The 21,178-nt window shown below is 44.1% G+C and overlaps 3 protein-coding genes across 3 annotated transcripts in view; all 3 read left to right on the forward strand.

The window, feature by feature from the left end:
• The window catches only part of LOC308313869 (extracellular calcium-sensing receptor-like), a gene marked incomplete at its 3' end in the record, with an annotated part of 196,766 nt that overhangs the window by 108,080 nt on the left and 67,508 nt on the right, over window positions 1-21,178 (forward strand). The window lies entirely within an intron of this gene.
• Window positions 217-3,549, forward strand: LOC308313809 (CD276 antigen homolog; the record flags this gene model as incomplete). Its single annotated transcript, XM_080761137.1, has 4 exons — window positions 217-319; window positions 1,443-1,781; window positions 1,892-2,238; window positions 3,523-3,549. The coding sequence occupies exons 1-4, from the start codon at window positions 244-246 to the stop codon at window positions 3,547-3,549; spliced, it is 789 nt and encodes a 262-aa protein (XP_080617263.1). The 5' UTR covers window positions 217-243.
• Window positions 3,996-15,075, forward strand: LOC308314166 (protein NLRC3-like). The gene is made up of 5 exons (XM_080761618.1): window positions 3,996-5,848; window positions 6,372-6,545; window positions 8,359-8,517; window positions 8,737-8,786; window positions 14,108-15,075. The coding sequence occupies exons 1-5, from the start codon at window positions 4,053-4,055 to the stop codon at window positions 14,692-14,694; spliced, it is 2,766 nt and encodes a 921-aa protein (XP_080617744.1). The 5' UTR covers window positions 3,996-4,052; the 3' UTR covers window positions 14,695-15,075.

Genomic DNA, 21,178 nt, shown 5'->3' on the forward strand with positions numbered 1-21,178 from the left:
CAACCAATGTCGCCGGAGGCTGTTTGCTTAACGATGTTGTTTTGACAGCTACGGAGTAGGCTACGGCGTGGGCGTCAGACTCACAGCCGCCGCACTTCCTTGTAGTGGACTTCGTAGCGGAGCGTCCTGAGTCCCTATATTCTAGTATTCCTTCCTTGGTTCTCTGGGGCGTCGGGACTCAGTGTAACGATGGCGTCTCTCTCTCTCTCGGTCACACTAGAGACGGGTTGTTGCGGTTGGACGATGAGGATGTATTTCTACATGTTGGTGATGATACTGTGGAGCAGACCCAGCGGTTACTACACATTACCTGTGACAGGTAATGTTTTTTTTGTTTTATCGTAGATGTTGAAGGATGTTTTGCTTGTAGCCTACTGATGTATATTGGAACTACAATTCACATTAAATATAGCTTAGATAACAGTTTTAGGTTGTTTCTGTTCAAATGAGAGACAGGCATGTTTATACAGGATCCATGGGCATTGGGCAGGAGGGATTTTTAGTATAGACCCTAAAGATCTGACCTGTTGATACTGTAGCAGCATGCTGATAGCAAGCAGCTGCACCTAGGCCTACTGTGCTTGCTGTTGTCCTTCCTGGTAAACATACCTTATTTGGACATGCGTGGACCCCCACTACCTTTACAGCTGTTGTCTTTCATGTCTTTGTTTTGAGTTGTATTTAAAGTCTACTGAAATGTCTATCTGTGTGTGAGTTCTCCACAAGCCGTGGTTCCACTTAAAAATAGGCCATTCATTTTTTCCCTGTGAGATTTAAAAAATATATTTACCGTAAAAAAATTAGCTTATATTTTAAGCTTATAGAATCAAGTCATCCTGGATCGGTGAATCGTGACTATACATTTTATTTTATTTTATTATAATTATATGCTATACTATATTTAATACATACTCTTTGTTTAGCCGTTTTAAATTACTCTCCCCACGTCACTTGTATAGCCCCCAAAATTGACACTAATTGAGCACCATTTGAAAAGCTATGCCAGGGACCCCCATAAGACCCCAGGGACCCCCATAAGAGAAGACTTTTTACAGCTTAATGTCAAGGACCCCCAGTTTGACATGCATTCGTCTACGGACCCCCATTTAATGGCATTTCTGTCTCTGGGACCCCCAATTTATATTGTAGCCTACAATCAATGTTAATTTAACTGACCCGTTAGGGTCCATTTGTACACTCTCAGAGTTACAGACCCATAAGGGTCCATTTGGTTCCATTTGTACACTCTCAGAGTTACAGACCCATAAGGGTCCATTTGGTTCCAAACTATCATTTAGCTGGGGACCCCCTGGAACTCCCTCAAGGACCCCCCGGACCCCACTTTGGGAACCACTGGTATAGCTCATGTGACAGCATTGTGTTTTTAGGACTCCACCAAGTCAAAGGTCAACGGGTCCTCTCAACCTGTGTTGTGTTTTTAGGACAACACCAGGTCAACGGGTCCTCTCAACCTGTGCTGGCCAGACTGGGAGGAGATGCCATCCTTCCGTGTCTCGTTGACCCTCCGCTCAACATGGAGAGACGGTCAGTGTTGTGGACCAGAGCTGACCTGAACCCACAAAACGTTTACGTTTTCCAAGATGGCCGTCACATTACCAGCTCCGTGAACCTCTTGTACAAACGGAGGACGTTCCTGTTTCACGAGGAGCTGCAACACGGTAACATCTCCCTGAAGCTGACCGGGGTGAGGCTCTTGGACGTCGGGACCTACCGCTGTCTCGTTCCACACGTGGGCTACAGTACCATCCAGCTCCGTCTTGGTAAGATTTCATGTTCATATTCATAACCAGTGTTGGGCCTTTTTTTTAAGTGGTTATTCTGGGCTTTGAAAAAAAAACACTAAAGAACACCCACGTGTATTGATTTAAAGCTGGAGGGCCAAGTGATGACCGAGTGACGTACCTTCCACCACGAGGCAGAGGCGGCATCCGCGTGGAGATGTTCCCAGACTACGGCTCTGTTCCTGAAGGCGTCACCAGCATCCTGTGGAGGCACGGACGCAACTTGGTAGCGGACTGGGATCTGGGTCATGGTCGGGATTACTACGGGACGTATAGAGACCGCTCCACACTGGACCCAGACACCGGGCGGCTGGTCATCGACAACATGACCGCAGAAGACGTCGGGCTGTATTCTGTGGAGCTCAACGGCAGACTTCAGGGCAAGACTTACCAGCTTAAAGAGATGAGTAAGTATATGACTCGTCGTCATGGATCTGTTATTGTCTGTCCTTTATGATTTGTTCTACTCCCCTGGTGCACCGCAGCGATACGGGGCTTCAGGTCCCTGACAGGAAATATGTTCAGATGGGGGTCCGCAGACGAATACATTCATTTTGGGGGGTTATGGCATGAAAATGAGAACCACTGGTTTATACAACATTGAGAAACAAGCCCAACTGAGCAACTACACTTTAGAAACAAGACTAAATAAACAACTACACTTTAGAAACAAGACTAAATAAACAACTACACTTTAGAAACAAGACCAAATAAACAACTACACTTTAGAAACAAGACCAAATAAACACTACACTTTAGAAACAAGACCAAATAAACAACTACACTTTAGAAACAAGACCAAATAAACAACTACACTTTAGAAACAAGACCAAATAAACAACTACACTTTAGAAACAAGACCAAATAAACAACTACACTTTAGAAACAAGACCAAATAAACAACTACACTTTAGAAACAAGACCAAATAAACAACTACACATTAGAAACAAGACCAAATAAACAACTACACTTTAGAAACAAGACCAAATAAACAACTACACTTTAGAAACGAGACCAAATAAACAACTACACTTTAGAAACGAGACCAAATAAACAACTACACTTTAGAAACGAGACCAAATAAACAACTACACTTTAGAAACGAGACCAAATAAACAACTACACTTTAGAAACGAGACCAAATAAACAACTACACTTTAGAAACGAGACCAAATAAACAACTACACTTTAGAAACGAGACCAAATAAACAACTACACTTTAGAAACGAGACCAAATAAACAACTACACTTTAGAAACAAGACCAAATAAACAACTACACTTTAGAAACAAGACCAAATAAACAACTACACTTTAGAAACAAGACCAAATAAACAACTACACTTTAGAAACAAGACCAAATAAACAACTACACATTAGAAACAAGACCAAATAAACAACTACACTTTAGAAACAAGACCAAATAAACAACTACACTTTAGAAACAAGACCAAATAAACAACTACACTTTAGAAACAAGACCAAATAAACAACTACACATTAGAAACAAGACCAAATAAACAACTACACTTTAGAAACAAGACCAAATAAACACTACACTTTAGAAAAGGTCGACGGCACAGTCATACACAGGAGGAGTATGACTGCGCCATTAAAAAAAAAAGGATAACTTTATTTATTTATTTTACACCAGTTTACACCAATTAATTTTTTTTCAGAGATTTTCTTTTCTATTTATGTTTTCTATTTCTGTCTTTCAGCTAAAGGACCAACAGCCAGAGGATTAAGACGTGGGATTATTGTTACTCTCTTCATGTACGCAGTAGCACTGGCAACTTTAATCTGGTACAAGAAACCTCGTGAGTCTTTCATTTATTTTTAACTAGATTTATTTACAATCTATATAAATCCATCCATCTCTGTGTCATTATGTGAAGACGAAAATGATCCTATAGTCAGTGTCTCCTCACTGACCAATCACTGTCTCACATCTCACTGACCAATCACTGTCTCACATCTCACTGACCAATCACTGCCTCACATTTCAGCTTTGACAGAAGAAGAGAAGAAAAGACGACACAGAGCTGCCAAACTGAGAGTGTGTGTGTGTGTGTGTGTGTGTGTGTGTGTGTGTGTGTGTGTGTGTGTGTGTGTGTGTGTGTGTGTGTGTGTGTGTGTGTCGAGAGACAAGGCTGTTAAACATAGAATTGCTTTGTTCACTACAGGTCTGTTGAAGAGAACACCAGGATATCGTCACATCACTTACTATGAAGAGCAGCTTCAACGCAACATGAACAACACATATCTGAGTGTAGATTTGGGCACACAGTCTGAGGTCGTGTTTGAAAACGTCTTCGCTCCGCTCTACAATGTAGACATCGAAAGAACAGACATCCACAGCCATCATGAGGCCAGACAGATGGAGATGAAGAAGGCAAGAGAGGAAATCCAACTGGGTCAGATGTTCAAAGACCTTTCTGGACGAATCATAAGAACAGTGCTGACCGTTGGCTGTGCAGGAATTGGGAAAACGATCCTCGTACACAAATTTATGTTCGACTGGGCCAAGAAATGTTTCCCCCAAGACCTACACCTCGTGTTCCCGCTCAAGTTCCGCCAGTTAAATATGCTCAAGGGAAAAAACTTTACTTTGGCACAGCTAATTCACTGCTGCATCAAGGAAACCAGTTTTATCGAGGAAGACGTTCTTAATCTTATCTTCACTAAAGTGCAGAAGTCAGGAGACTACAGCAACAGCCCCTTCAAAGTCATGTTTGTTCTGGATGGTTATGATGAAAATAATTTTCAGTTTGATTTCAGCAAAGAAATTGGCCTCATGAATGTCAACAACTCTTACCCAGTGAAAGATCTCCTTGTAAACCTAATCAAGGGGAAGCTCCTCCCCTCTGCTCTCATCTGGATAACCTCGCGACCTGTAGCAGCCAATCAGATCCCTAAGAAGTTTGTAAACAGGATGACAGAAGTACGAGGGTTCATCAGCGATGACCAGAAGAAGGAGTTCTTCGAGAAGACGTTCAGTGATGAGAACCAGGCCAGATCAATCCTCTCACAGATCAAAGAATCAAAGATCCTCCTCACTATGTGTGAAATCCCAGTCTTCTGTTGGATCCTTGCTACCGTTGTGAAGGACATGGTGAAGAACATGGGGGCGACATTCAGGCTGCCCAAAACCCTGGTTGAGCTGTTCTGCCACTTCCTGATGGGTGAGATACAGCGGGAGAATCCTGCACTAGGCGAGGCAGACAGAGGGAAGCTCATAAAGGATGCAGGGAAAGTTCTTCTGAAGCTGGGCAAGCTGGCGTTTCACCAACTGGTCAAAGGCAACATCATTTTCAATGAGGAGGACCTGAAAGAGTGCAGTCTTGATGTGAAGGACTTGAAAAACCTGGGCTTTTGCACAAAGTTCTTCAAAGAAGACGATGTGTTCTTCCTCCAAACGGTCTACTGCTTCGTTCATCTGAGCTTCCAGGAGTTTCTGGCTGCAGTCTACCTGTCCCACTGTTTCACTCAGAAGAACAAGAGGCAAATGCCCAAACAGAGAAACAAGAAGATTGAGGTCCTGAAAGCATTCCTGGGAGACCGCAATTTCAACAGTGACAGTTCCCTGTCTGACTTCCTGAAGGCTGCTATGAAGAAAAACCTGAAGAGTGAGAGTGGACAACTGGACCTCTTTGTCCGCTTCCTTCATGGTCTCTCACTGCAGTCCAACCAGAGTCTGTTAGGAGGTCTGCTGGGTCAGACAGAGAACCGTCCAGAGGAGATCCAGAGAGTCATCGAGAACCTGAAGGAGATGAATGATCGCCGTGCCTCTCCTGACAGATGTATCAACATCTTCCACTGTCTGATGGAGATGAACGACCCGTCAGTCAGTCGGGGGATCCAACAGTACCTGGAGTCAGAGAACAGCTCAGGGAAGGAACTCTCTGTGCCCCAGTGTTCAGCTCTGGCCTCCATGCTGCAGATGTCAGAGGAGGTTCTGGAGGAGTTGGACCTGCAGAAATACAACACATCACAGGAGGGGCGACGGAGACTGGTCCCAGCTGTGAAGAACTGCAAAACAGCCAGGTTAGTAGTGTGGATGTTAACATGTTAGATCACTATATAGTATATACTTCATTCATTCATTCATTCATTCATTCATTCATTCATTCATTCATTCAATAAATAACATAGAGAGAGAGAGAGAGAGAGAGAGAGAGAGAGAGACTCACTTCATATTTATATTGCAATCCAATTCAAGTGTGATTAGTGTTTAGTATATTTAGTGATATCAGGGTGATTTTGCCATGGCATGCGGTCGTACAGACTGTTCATCTGTTGACAGAACATTTCTACACTTCACTGCCATACAGTGGAACAACAGCAGCGAGTTGGGATCGTTTTCATTATTTAATGTTTGTATTACAATCAAATGACAACAGTGGAAAATATGTAAAATATGTTTTACTCACTGCCGCTATTTGCTTAGCTAGAAAAGTATCCAAACACACACACATTTCAGACAGCACCACAGGGAACCTCCTTGACGGTGAACATGGTCTGTTCTGTTTTGATCATCTCTGATTTTACATTGAATCTGTAATTACAGACTTGTTGGCTGTGGCCTCGGAGAGGAACACGTTGAAGTTGTGGCTTCAGCTCTCGGCTCCAATCCGTCCCATTTGAGAGAACTGGACCTGAGTGGAAACGGCTTGAAGGATTCTGGACTGGATCTCATCTGTGCTGCACTGAAGAGCCCAAACTGTTGTCTGGAGACTCTCAGGTCAGATTAATTTAACATTTTTATTTGTATTTGGTTAAGTAAAGTTCTGTTATAGTAAGTGATTATAATGTAGTTATGATGGTGGTAGTATTTGAAGAGTGTGGATGAGGTTAATATCATGGTAACTCACACTGACCATAATATTGATAAGATACAGTGACTAATGTATGTAGTCTTTATGCTGAGATACCACATTTAAAACCTAAACACCTCTGAGTGGTTCAATGTGTTATGTTGTCAGAGTGTCATCCCCTAGTTTTGAATGATATTTATATTAACTATTTTGCTGCTATTTAAGTTTATAAACGTAGCGAGGCTAACGGTGCCTAATGGTGCTAACGACACGTATGTGCGTAGACAACCGTATACTCCATATATGAAAGCGTAGTAGCTTAGAGCAGGAACCCCTTTTGGTGTTTTAACCCATTTTGGGCGGGAACCCCTTTTGGTTCTTTAACTAAGCATTAATGTTATACTTTAGCTATTAAAAAATAGCAGATCTACAAGCTCATAGGTCTCATAGAGCTTGTAGGTCTGCTATTTTTAGAAAAATCGTTAAAATGTGGCGCAAATCATTGAATATATATTTCAGAGCGAACATTTTTAACTAAAATATTTGCTTCTGGGGGGTCCCTGGAACTACATATTTTCAGATGGTGGTCCGTGGTAACCTGACGCTGCCAGATCCAAAAAGCTTGCTACACAAATTTGTTTCACAGCTTATTTGGATCTGGGATCGCGGAAGCAAATTCGATGACGGGGCTGTTCCTTTTTTTCAAGATACATGGTAGATGATTGGATGGGAGCGTCTGTCTATCACCGTGTGGGCGTGCAAACACAACCAATCATATCGACGTGTCTATATACCGTCACATCCGCATCCCGCCTTTAGCTCACGCTGATTGGTTCGGTACGAAGCAGATCTGACTCAGGGCTCAACTCCGTCAGAGATCCCAGATGAGTGTTGTGTTGGGGAATATGTTTCCGCAATACCGCCCTCATCTGGCAGCGTCAGGTTAGGTCCGTGGCCCAATAGAGAGAATTCTGGGGGTCCTTGACATGAAAAAGGTTGAGCACCACTGAGAAACATAGGTTTTTCAGAAAAATGTTTAGAAGCCTTTTTTTTAATCGACCTCAGTCCAAAATGGGCCAATAGCGTTTCTGTGCTTGCTCAGTATGAAGAAAGTGTCCAGAGATATGAGGGACTGACTGAGACAGACTATCCTTCAGTAGACAGGCTTTTATTTACGTTCGCATCGGCAGAGTAGAGAGAGAAAGACGTGTGTGTGTGTGTGTGTGTGTGTGTGTGTGTGTGTGTGTGTGTGTGTGTGTGTGTGTGTGTGTGGGCCAATCACAATGTGTGTGGGCCAATCACAATGATTGTCACATAGGAGGAACAATGATAAACTGTAGCCTCGCATGGCCAGCGTTGGGATGTACCAACTACAAGTGAAAGAAACAGAGGGGTATTATTAGACAAAGTTTGACTGAATTTAAAAAAGCTGCAGTAAAACATGTATATATAAAAGACTATTTTATTATCAGAATTGGATCACCCTCCCTTGGACTCGAAATACAATTAGCTCACCCTCCCTCTGACTTAGAACATGCCATTGTGATTCACATTGAATGTGATTCACATTGAATGTGATCCACATTGAATGTGATTCACATTGAATGTGATCCACATTGAATGTGATTCACATGCAATAATTCACATGCAATGTGAATCACATTCTCTTGCTCTCTCTCTCTCTCTCTCTCTCTCTCTCTCTCTCTCTCTCTCTCTCATCTGGTTGTATTCTTCATTTAGACTGGAGAACTGCTGGTTGTCAGAGAGATGCTGTGAAGTTCTGGCCTCAGCTCTAACTTCTAATCCCTCCCTCCATCTGAGAGAATTGGACGTGAGTCTCAACATGGTGAATGAGTCGGGAATGAAGATGCTGCTCTCTGCTGGGCTGGAGAATCTCAAGTGAGTAGACCCTGTTGTGGGGCCCGGTTTACAGCAGAACCCTTTACTATGTGTGGGTAATGTTTGTGGGGCATCACCACTATTTTACTAGTTTCAGACATGTGATGATTGATGCATTGTTGTTCTACTTCCTACAGAGTGAAACACTGTAGTGTCAGCTAGTGGAGACGTTGTGTTAGACAGTCAGACATTGATGCATTGTTGTTCTACTTCCTACAGAGTGAAACATGGTGGAGAAGATCGGTTCAATCCTCATCTCATTCAAGGACGTGAGTATCTCTCACTATTGACATCTTATACAGAGTTTTTTAACACCTACTGTATAGTTTGGTAAACTTCAGGGCTGTAGTTGTAACATTGTTGGCTGGGTTTGCTTTCACATTGTAGTTTGTCAAGCACGCAGTCTGGCGCGCACACAGTGCATCTTCAGGCGTGTGCGTGTTGGTCAAACAAGGATTTCATACTCCTTAGTGACACGTTGCAGACAACTACAGCCTTGGCTGAGAGATAAAGCCAGTCAATAGAAATATGTGGGAGATCGGAATGACAAACACTCACTCACGTGTTCTCACTCACATATTTGAATGTGGGCCAGATATGGTAGGCCTGAGGCCTATTAACATCCTATGGCAGGCAAAGATGTCAAAGATGTCAAACTTCCATTATGTTTTAACCCATTCTGGGAGGGAACCCCTTTTGGTGTTTTAAAGCATTATGTTATACTTTAGCTATTGAAAAATAGCAGATCTACAAGCTCATAGCGCGGCACCGAGTGCCACGCTATGAGCTTGTAGGTCTGCTATTTTTGAAAAATCGTGGAAAATGCCTCAAATCTTTGAATATAAATTATTACAGAGTGAACATTTTAACTCAAATCTTTGCTTAGGGGAGGGGGAGGGGGGGTCACTGGAACAACATATTTTCAGATGGGGGGGGGGGGGGTGGAGCCATGAAGTAGCATGTGACATGTCAAACAGCCATAGCCACTTGCCCAAAATGTGCTGACCTCATCACATTTGTCATGACGTCTATGGCCGTTTTTAGCCCAAGGAGTGTTTTTCTTGTGCAAAACTAATGCCTGGAATGTATTCAGAATGATGAAAACCCCTTAGTTTTACATGTCACACGCTACTTAAAGCATGAGGAAAGTTTGACATGTTAATAATAATAAAAAAGAAAGCCCAATAGTGACAGCCGGTCAGCAAGTGGGTTCATGAATGTATGAATATAGACAATAGTTCAGGCCAATGAAAAAGACTATATACCAAATATCCCACTTTAACCCATTCTGGTGTTTCAAGCATTATGTTATACTTTAGCTATTGAAAAATAGCAGATCTACAAGCTCATAGCTTGTAGACCAAATATGTTGGTCCCTGGAACAACATATTTTCAGATGGGGGTCGGTGGCGAAATACATATATTATTGGGGGTCCTTGACATGGAAAAGGTTGAGAACGACTGACATAAAAACATGAGGTTTCTTCAGAAAACTGTCAGGATTTAGAAGACATTTGTAGAATCATCCTCGGGTCTAAATGGGTTTAATCAGGCCTACATTTACCTTGCCGACATCACTTCGCCTCTGACATTTAATGTAATAATATTTGGACTGCTGGACAGCTGACAGTAGGCTCTCTTCACCCTGTAAAACAATTCTCTGCGAATGGTTTTACTACTGCCACATGTGGACGGTGTGTGTAACTACAGAGGCTTTAGGGAATGGTTTTACTACTGCCCCATGTGGACGGTGTGTGTAACTACAGAGGCTTTAGGGAATGGTTTTACTACTGCCACATGTGGACGGTGTGTGTAACTACAGAGGCTTTAGTGAATGGTTTTACTACTGCCCCATGTGGACGGTGTGTGTAACTACAGAGGCTTTAGGGAATGGTTTTACTACTGCCACATGTGGACGGTGTGTGTAACTACAGAGGCTTTAGGGAATGGTTTTACTACTGCCCCATGTGGACGGTGTGTGTAACTACAGAGGCTTTAGGGAATGGTTTTACTACTGCCCCATGTGGACGGTGTGTGTAACTACAGAGGCTTTTGGGAATGGTTTTACTACTGCCCCATGTGGACGGTGTGTGTAACTACAGAGGCTTTAGGGAATGGTTTTACTACTGCCCCATGTGGACGGTGTGTGTAACTACAGAGGCTTTAGGGAAACAGGTTTGCTTCTAAATGTGATCAATACATTTTTCATGTCAAGGACCCCAACAATGATATGTAACTAGTCCTTACCCGTTATGACAGGGGTAACCAACCGGGGGTTCGCGAGCTACCGGTAGCTCGCGGGAACCTTTCGAGTCGATCGCGAAGTGTCAGACCCATTGGAATGCAAATGCTTGCCTTTCAGGCTGCCTTTATATCCTACTCGTCTCTTTGAAAACGCTTCTGATTGTGATTGTGGGTGGGGGGGGGGGTGGGGGGGGGGCGGATGACGGGGACCAAACGGCCGTGAAAAGTTGACTTCACTGACTGATTTATAAACGGCTTCAGTGTTACTTCCATGTTGCGTAGCACTGTCCAATCTTTGGTATCTTTGGCAGCAGCAGCTGTAGGCTATTTTGTCACGATCGCGTTAATGAAACCAAACGCTACACGCGGTGCAGGATTATTATTTCATGTGAATCATGTCAAAATGAAAAGATGATGATGTGGTTGGCACACAGCGCAGCAGCAGCGCAGCACAGCAGCCCGAGAACACAATAAGAAATATAACATTATTATTATTATTCTCCTCCTCCTCCTCCAACAACTCGATAACGTTCTCATTTTAGTTTGTTACTCATTTTCTGAGCCATGCAAATAAACAACAACCAGCACTGACTGGAGACGGAGAGGTTCATGTGCCCTGCGCGTAAAGCTTAGCCAGAAACAGGACAGTCATTGCGTCAGCATGGATGTAGCCTCGGAAACCCAGACGTTATATTTCCAGCACAGAGGTGAGGGGGGGTATCGCACGCTGAGAGCCACATACACAGCTGCATTTGGTTTTTAATTAAGGGCGCGTTCTGAATATACCAGTCTGCAATGCAAACTAATAGGCGAGTGCACTCCAGGGCATATGCAAAGGGAAAGAATGACTTCTGTCCGTGACAATAATCAATGCTACAGTTTGAATTCTGTACACACGCACACATAGAGCAAAAAATATGATAAATATGAAATATGAAAACTTGTTGAAGTACAACGCATGAGTCAAGTAGCTGCTTTTGTATCAAACCCTCTCCTCTTTACTGAGCCTACTGTCATTGAACTGCTGTCCGATAAAATGCAGGATGTGTTTGCATTAACTTCAGATATTTAAATGGAGATTATTGGATTAGTAAGTGACTGTCACCTGCAGGTCAGAGCTAAAGAGAAGGAATTTTGGTCTCTTGTGAGCAGAGAAGTATCCCCTGATTGTGTCGTGTGCACTGAAGCTGCATGCCTACTTTGGTTCCACGTACTTATGTGAAATGGCCTTTTCACAAATGAAAATAATAAAATCCAAGTTTAGAACTCGTATGACTGACTCACATCTTAATGACACCTTCAGACTGGCAATCACTAAATATGAACCAGATTTCAAAACGCTTGCAGATAAAGTGCAGTCACAGCAGTCTCATTAAAGGTGGGCTGACCCTGAGAGTATGTCACCATATCTGTGCAAATATATATGGTCATGTTATGCCTATGTCATTTGAACATCTGCCAATGTGAATATTCATTGAAATGAGAAACAAAATATTTCTAATACTAATTATTTCTAATTTGTCTTAATATTTTTTGACATTGATAATATAACTTACTATAAGTATTTATTCTAATTTAAAGGAGAACTGACACGCCCCTCGGGAGCTAATAACTGCTATCAAACAATGCTATCATGATTCTGACGTCAGAGTGGCGAAAGCTTTCCCCAACGACTTCTATGCGGGCTCGCCGGGCTTGGTGGCCGTGGTAGCATAGCAACTTATGCTACTATTTTGGTGTCACATTTAGCTTGAATACTGGGTGAAAGTCTCATTCAAAAAATTAATTTTTCGCAACATTGTTCAGGTGAACTGTGTGTTTATGCTTGTTCATTGTAATAATCAATATCGCTATGATTATTTTATTTATCGCCGCGTCGCTCCGCATGACAACATACAGTCTAGCCCGTCTCAGATGCAGGCTGCACACACACGGACGGACGGACGGTCTCTGGTCAGGTCCCCGCATTGAACTGGGCATGTGTGGCACGCACACACACACACGGCTATAGTGCATGACAGCGGGGAAGAGAGCTACAGACGCCCGAGGCAGATTCCGTGCCATTGCGTGTGTGTGTGTGTGTGTGTGTGTGTGTGTGTGTGTGTGTGTGTGTGCGTACACACATGCGACGCGGCGATAAATAAAATAATCATAGCGATATTGATTATTACAATGAACAAGCATAAACACACAGTTCACCTGAACAATGTTGCGAAAAATTAATTTTTTGAATGAGACTTTCACCCAGTATTCAAGCTAAATGTGACACCAAAATAGTAGCATAAGTTGCTATGCTGTGTGTGTACACACATGCCCAGTCCCCCGTAGAGGCTCATGATCTCGTCCGCAAGACTATGCCTCGGCATAGCGATATTTATTATTACAATGAATACAAACATAAACACACTATAGTTCACTTGAACAATGTTGTGGTAACTAACTACGGTATTACAGAGTGAGAGCGAGGGTGTACATGTCAGCCTGCGGCTGAGAGGGGAAAAGAACAGTAGTCGCGCTGCTCTCACAGCGGCCAGACAACAGCAGACCGTCCGTAGTCGCGACTGTCGCGCTGCGGGGCTGAGAGGTCTCAGAGCGGGCAGACAGGGGTGTTGGCGACCGGGGGAACATGGGACTCCAGTCCAAAATTTGCGCTTGTGCTGCAGTTCCCCTAAAAAACCCCACGCCAACCTCAATTGCATTCAAACTAAGCATTTCTGGCGAAAAAATAATTTTTTTCAATTACATTTATAGCCAATATGACGCTAAATGTACCGTCAAAAACGCTAGCCTGACCTATAGCCACTTGTTGCTAGCGCCGTAGCCCCGTTTCAAACTGTTTCAAACTGTTTTTAGTCAGACCACGTGATGTGCTGTACCACCCATATTAATTTCGGGGCATGTCAGCGGACCTTTAAGCTTTAGTCTTTGTGTGGATGTGTGCACATGCATTGAGCCTGTCAAATAGCAACAAAACAAGTGTTTTTTCTAACACGTTTTAGTGGTAGATCTTGGCTTACAATTGGGAATAAAATGGGCTCTTGGGCTTGAAGAGGTTGGTTACCACTGCGTTATGAGATATCCCCCTTGTGGCCGTGGGGGATACTGTGCCCTGGGTGCGTTTTCACATTTTTTATTCACCAATAAATTAATTTATTGGTGAATTAAAATCAAATTAATTTAATTATTAACCCTCTCGGTAGCAAATATTTGAGTTAAAAACGTTCACTCTGTAATAATATATATTCAAAGATGTGAGGTGTGTGTGTGTGTGTGTGTGTGTGTGTGTGTGTGTGTGTGTGTGTCAGTGAATGATGTACTTAATGGTTACTGTTTGTTTTCTCATCAGATTCCCAGCGTCTCTCACTGGACCCAAACACAGCAAACTGTAAACTCACTCTGTCTGAGGACAACAGGAAGGTCACACGGGTGAGGGGACAGAGTCATCAGTATCCTGATCACCCAGAGAGGTTTGATCTCTGGCCTCAGGTTCTGACTGCAGAGAGTGTGAGGGAACGCTGCTACTCTGAGGTAGAGTGCAGTGGAGACGTTACTATAGCAGGGACTGACAGAGCAATCAGCAGGAAAGAAGCTGGTGATGACTGTTGGCTTGGAGGGAATGGCATGTCATGGAGTCTGTGTTGTGATGGTGACAGTTACTCTGTCAGCCACAATGGTCAGAGCACTGACCTCCCTGTCGGTCCCTCTAGACGCTCCATCAGAGCAGCAGTGGATGCTGACCCTGAGGTCAGGGAGGTCGGGGTCTGCAGAGCAGCAGTGTATGTGGACCGTCCCGCTGGGACTCTGTCCTTCTATGACGTGTCCTCAGAGAACACTCTGACCCACCTGTACACCATCACGTCCACTGAACCCCTCTGTGTTGGGTTCTGGTTGTTGGGGCCTGGCTCCTCAGTGTTTCTGTGTGAGCAGAGATAGAGTCTCGATGTGAGCGAGGGTCACATCAGGTCGCCATGGTTACTCCACATGTCTGAGTGAGTCCAGGTTGTCATGGTTACCACCGCCGCCAGTACGCCTGACATCATGCACTCCATATTTGGTCATGAGTGACTCCTCATGACATCATGGTGACATCACACTGATGATGTATATAAGAAGCACAGTGACAATCTGTCAATCAAACCTTGATGTGCTAAAGACCCCAAGATAGGGTTTGACCTCCGACCTCCACATTGATAGGGTTTGACCTCTGACCTCCAGGTTGCTAGGGTTTGACCCCTGACCTCCAGCTGAACATATTTTGTTCCAGGAATTTCCAAATTGTACATAAGTAGAATCGATGCGCGCTCCAGTCCAGGGGAAACAAATATATATCCTTTAATAAATGCACCACGTCTGTGTGTGTGCACGTGTGTACGCACGTCTACGTCTGTGTGTGTGCACGTGTGTGTACGCACATCCACGTAACTGGAGAACTCTTCGCCCCACTGACTTCTAGTCAGTGTCCATGCAAGGTTCCCAACTTGCATCGTTCCCAAGTCGGCCGACGGGACATTTAGAATGGAAGCGTTACCCACGTCTCATTGGACAGCGTTACAATGTCTCAGGCTTTACCCACGTCTCATTGGACAGCGTTACAATGCCTCGGGCTTTACCCACGTCTCATTGGACAGCGTTACAATGCCTCTGGCTTTACCCACGTCTCATTGGACAGCGTTACAATGCCTCTGGCTTTACCCACGTCTCATTGGACAGCGTTACAATGCCTCTGGCTTTACCCACGTCTCATTGGACAGCGTTACAATGTCTCAGGCTTTACCCACGTCTCATTGGACAGCGTTACAATGCCTCAGGCTTTACCCACGTCTCATTGGACAGCGTTACAATGCCTCAGGTAACCAAAAGAAACAACCAAAAACATCACGGGAGGATCCATTAGCCGTTTGCTGACTTCCTGGTGACGACCCGGGGTAATTTTCACCTTTAAAACAAAGACCTTGGCAAGGAGAGAACAGGTGGCAGTGAAAGAGTTTTAACTGATAGAATGCACAGCATACACCTGCTGCTACTTTATGTCTGATCTCAGGTTCATGAATATGTAGATTTATACCTCATTAATGTACGAATATGTAGATGTATACCTCATTAATGTATGAATATGAAGATTTCTACCTGATCTCAGGTTAATGTATGAATATGTAGATTCATACCTCATTAATGTATGAATATGTAGATTTCTACCTCATCTCAGGTTAACGTATGAATATGGAGATATATACCTCATTGTCGCGTTTATTCCGGGTGGTGGGCTCATTATAGTATTAAGTGCCGACCCAGCTTATATTTGTAACTTCATGTTGTGTTGTATATGTTAGATGTTAGTGCTACTAAGGAAGTTCACTGCCTCTACAGAAAATACTCTGTGTTATATAAGAACAGAAATCCTCTTATCAACCAATTACAGTATCTCAGGGATGTAGATATTAATACAGTTAATTGGGAGGTAAAATGTGTTTATGCTACTACTAGAGGAATGCGGTGCGTATACTAGTGGGACACAGTGAAGTCAATAATTGATGACAATGGTATAGGAGGTATCAGATATCAAGAGGCGTGCTTTTAACAGGGTATACTAGCAGGAGCGTGACTTTTCCAGTTCATTCTAAAGACAATGTAATGAGCAGGAGACATGGCGTTTGCGTAAGTCTTTATAATGTGTTAATAAGTACGGTTAAATACTCTGTGATAATGATACGCTTGTGCAGTCGCTAGATCTGTGAATTAATAGTATATGTTTTGTTTCTTTGTGTTTCAGTTTATTACCTGCTAATGCCACTAACGCGCCTAATGTCGCGACCTCTGAATCTTGTGATAATGATAAGAACAATTAGTTGTGGAAGCTATTGAACTATATCTAAACACGGGCCAGACAAGGCAAATAAGGCTTTTACTGTACACAAGTTTAGTAGAAGTGTGTTTGTACGTGTATGAGTGTGTTATGAGATTGTAGTAATAAAATGGCCGGAAAATAAGTGATTGTTTGCGAGCCTTTATTGCAACTTAGATTAAGTGTGTGTTTGAGTAATATAGCGGTGTGTGTTTAACTCACGAATTACCCATCGTTAACTCCTTTACGGAGGGTTGAATCAATAGTTAAACAAAGTTATGAAACAGCAAAGTTTAATTATATCCGTACACTCATTGATGTATGAAATTATGTAGATCTATACCTCATCTCAGGTTAATGTATGAATATGTAGATTCATACCTCATTAATGTATGAATATGTAGATTTATACCTCATTAATGTATGAATATGTAGATCTATACCTCATCTCAGGTTTATTTGTGAATTTTAAGATTTTTTTGGTCTTTGTTTTTCTTCATCTCCTTCAAATGTGTTTCAAAATAGCAGATCAACAAACTCACAACCGTCTCAACCAATCTAGTAGCATGCAGCCTGCCTGGTTACTGCTCCTAGTTATCACTAGTTATCACTAGTTAATCCTTTTTTTTAATGAAATGATTCATCCCCAAGGCCGCGCTGTGAGGCCAACACTCGTTTACGTTAACAATTTAAATGAACATATAATGTACTATACAGTATATGGCCTGGAGATTAACAAATAGCAGCTTAACATTTTAGAGTTTAGACTAGCTTAAACCACTGACTTGTTCTTGTTCAAAAACACAAGCATGTCCACGTGCTCAGGGGTAAGGCGAGTGCGAAGCCTATTTAATATCAATCCCGCAGCAGAGAAAACTCTCTCTGCCGGCACAGATGTTGCGGGAACGCACAGGTAACCTCTTGCTAAACGTGACAGTTTCTTATACCTGTTCTCGTGTAGTTCCCACCACAGACCCGGGGTCTTGTGCGGGAGAGATGGTGTCTTACCGCAGGTAACGCTCCATTTCGACCTGAACAGACAAAGCGGCATCCGCAGCGAAATAATCTTCCCCGAAGTCAATCATTGCGTCCACATGTTTTGCTCTTTTTTTCGGTGGGTGCAGCAGCGACCAACTCCGCCACATCTTCGTCCGGCTCCCCCTCAACAGTAGTAGCTGGCCCAGCAGCATCCAAGTCCTAGGTTACTTACAGGCACACGTAAGCGAGACCACATCAGCCCTGTACTAGCCTCCCCTCCACTGGCTTCCTGTGCGATACAGGATTGACTTTAAAGTATTGCTCTTTGTCTTTAAGTGTCTAAATGGTTTGGCACCCAGTTATTTATCTGAGCTGCTGAAACCCTATGCTCCGACACGGACGCTCAGGTCCTCTGACCAGCTTCTCCTGGTGGTGCCTAAAACCAGGCTGAAGCTCAGAGGTTACCGAGCTTTTGCAGTGGCAGCTCCCAAGCTCTGGAATGAGCTGCCTCTGCACACAAGACAAGCCCCCACCCTCCAGGTGTTTAAGTCACGCCTCAAGACTTACCTTTATTCCTTGGCTTTTCCAAGCACAGTATGAGATGTTTCGATGTTTAATGTGACACTGTGCATGTTGTTCGTGGTTGTTTTTGTGGTTTTTAAATGAAGTTGTGTTTTTTTAATGTTTTACTGTAAAGCACTTTGGTACAACGTTGTTGTTTTAAAATGTGCTATATAAATAAAGATGGTATGGTAAGTCCGGGAGCTTTGACAAGAGAGCAGTGACATTTTCATGAACAGCTGCTCTCATCTCCTCGGTGGTGTACTTCAGATGTTTGTGACGTGGATCCAAAAAAGAACCGATCATAGCCGCTTTCTTAGACACCGACTGGACCTTGTCTGGCCTGTCGAGATCCATGCGAGAGCGGAGAGACTCTGCCACCTTGGTTTTGAATTCCCGCACCTTCGTCAGCTTGCAGTTGCAGATCCCTGATTGATTAAATTATACTTTATTAATATTAATATTAACAGTTTGCAAATTGCAATGGCACAGCATGGATACGTAATAGGCTTATACAAAATAATGCTATTTATTTAGTATTTTAATTTCACATTTCACATTTTTACCTGGAGAGCAGAGTGGCTGTGATTGGATATTGGTTGAGATGGCTATCTTTAGGGCACGTAGAACGGGCAACAACTCCTCGATAAGGTTCCAGTTTGCATCAGTAGGCTCCAGGGTGCGCGCATCGGAGAGTGAAGTGACGTCACGGTCCGACAGTGCCGAGGACACGGCCCATCTCTGCTCCAGTAACCGCTCGAACATGTCATAGATGGAATTCCATCTAGTCTTGCAGTGTTGGATGAGACGGTGGTCATGTCCCTCGGCTGCTGCCTGGCCTTGAGCGCAGTCGTCGCCACGGTGCTGTGATTAAAATGGAATACGAGACGAGCTGCAGCCCCCAACAGCACTAGAGCCAATTTGAAGCCGTCATTGATGGCCAATTGGAGTGTGTGTGCAAAGCACCGATGCGACTCCCAATCCAGGTAACGAGTGTGTGCCAACACAATATCAGTCTTCAAAATAGTGAGCGGTAATTGTCACATAGGACTCTGTAGTCAAACCTGTCCATGCGTCAGTGGTAAGAGAGAGACGTTCGTGGCTTTGGTCAAAATCTCACGGAGTGAGGCGGCCACCTGATGATAGGATCCCTCCAATCGGGTTGTCATTGTTGAGCGACAGGGCACGGTATATTCTGGTTCTGCGAATGCCATCGGGGCACGGAAGCCTTTACCCTCGACAAAGCTAACTGGCACGGTATCTTCAGCTATCATCTTTGCTGTCAACTGTGTGAGCCTTTCAGCCCGCTGAGGGTCACAGTGGCGAGGCTGCACTGTAAAGTTGTCCATGTGGCGTTGGGGCTTTCTTTGGCTGTGGATGTTTGCTGAGCATGTGAGTTGACATCGCCGATGTAGATGAGTGATATGCATACTTTTGCACACGTTTGTTGTCATCAATCTTCACAAAAAAGTCCCACACAACACTCCTAACTGCAGCTGCCATATTTCACGCGGCGCGGTATTTATTTACTTTGCTGTGGGCAAGCAGGAAGTAAACGCAGATGCGCAGTGCGCACATGAGAGGACTCTGAGAAGACATGCACTAGAGTAGCACAGACCCGCGCAGCACAGACATGTTCAGACACACACACCCATAGCCTGTAAGGCCTCCAGTTCCCGCTCCCATTTTGAAAACAGTTACTTTATAACGTTTTTGAAAAAGCCATTACAAAATAATAATAATATTATTAAAAAAAGAAGATTTTTCGACTCGTCCATTTTGAGTCGCCGTGAGCACTAGTCGAAAATCGAGTCGATTTTCAACTTTTTTCAACATCCCTACTCAGAATCCACTACTCCTGAATGAAGTGTCTGGTGCTGGGAGTCTGGTCCAAAGCACAGGTCCTGGCTGTACTCGTGGTGAGAGCAGGAGTGGACCTGGTGAGACGTAGGAGGGGCCCGGACTGGAGTCAACCCACAGAGCCTAGTCCCTCCACCTGGTCTTTCCCTAGTGGGTCTGATCGAGGGTAGCCTCGGAAACCCAGACATTTTTATTTCCAGGGAGAAAAGAAAGTCTGGGGCAGAGTCCACTTCAATTCGGCATACAGTAGCGCAAGCGTCGGTCTCTCTCTGCTGATTTATGATCGTCTGCACCTTTGTTAAATCGACGTACACACACACACACACACTCTCCTGTCTGTCGCTCTAATTAATTAGTCTCATGTCCTGCGGTCTAGTTTCTCCCGGCGGATACTGCCGGGAGCTGCCTATGCCATAGAAAGCATAGCTGAGTTCCAGTCTAGATCGAGGGTAGCTACTGGGACGTGAGTCGGGACTTACTCGGCTGGGTCACCCGAGTGAGGGGTATGATATGTTCGCGAGACCCTGCACCCCAATGACCTTGGGATACATCACTGAGGATACCAGGTGCAGCTACCGTAAATCCTCCAATAAACTCCTCCTTTCTATTAATTACCGAGCCCCTATTAATCACCGGTGATGGCGTTGAATTAAGTAAATAAATTCCGGCCTCCTTTTATGAGCCGGGGTTTTTTGTGTTGTTTTTTTTTTCAAGTGCCGTATCTGTTACTTTCGCTGCTCTGGCTGGGTGTGCCTGCCTGTCACGTCAGCGTCCACTGTCCAGATGCCGTGGCCGCGGTGCTCGGCTCGCACACAATACAACAAAGTTAATAACTTCGGGAGAGAGCCCCCACAGATCTGCCCTTCATGCAACGAACGTTGGTTAAACGGCAGATCGATGAGCGCATGGGGGGTTTTGCAGCCTGGCGCAGCCCCATGCGCCTTTTGGATCTCTCATTTTATGGAAAGAACGTAGCCTACCACCGGTATGCTGTTAGCTTGTTGCTAACGGGACACCGTTAGCAACAAGTCTCTCTCTCTCAGACGTTCTCTCTCTCTCTCTCTCTCTCGTGCGCGTTAGAGAGAGACGCTCTCTCTAACGCGTCTCTCTCTCTCTCTCTCTCGCGCGCGCGTTAGAGAGAGACACTCTCTCTAACACGTCTCTCTCTCTCTCCCT

Source organism: Protomyctophum bolini, assembly GCF_963924005.1.
Source record: "Protomyctophum bolini genome assembly, chromosome: 4".
NCBI lineage: Eukaryota > Metazoa > Chordata > Actinopteri > Myctophiformes > Myctophidae > Protomyctophum > Protomyctophum bolini.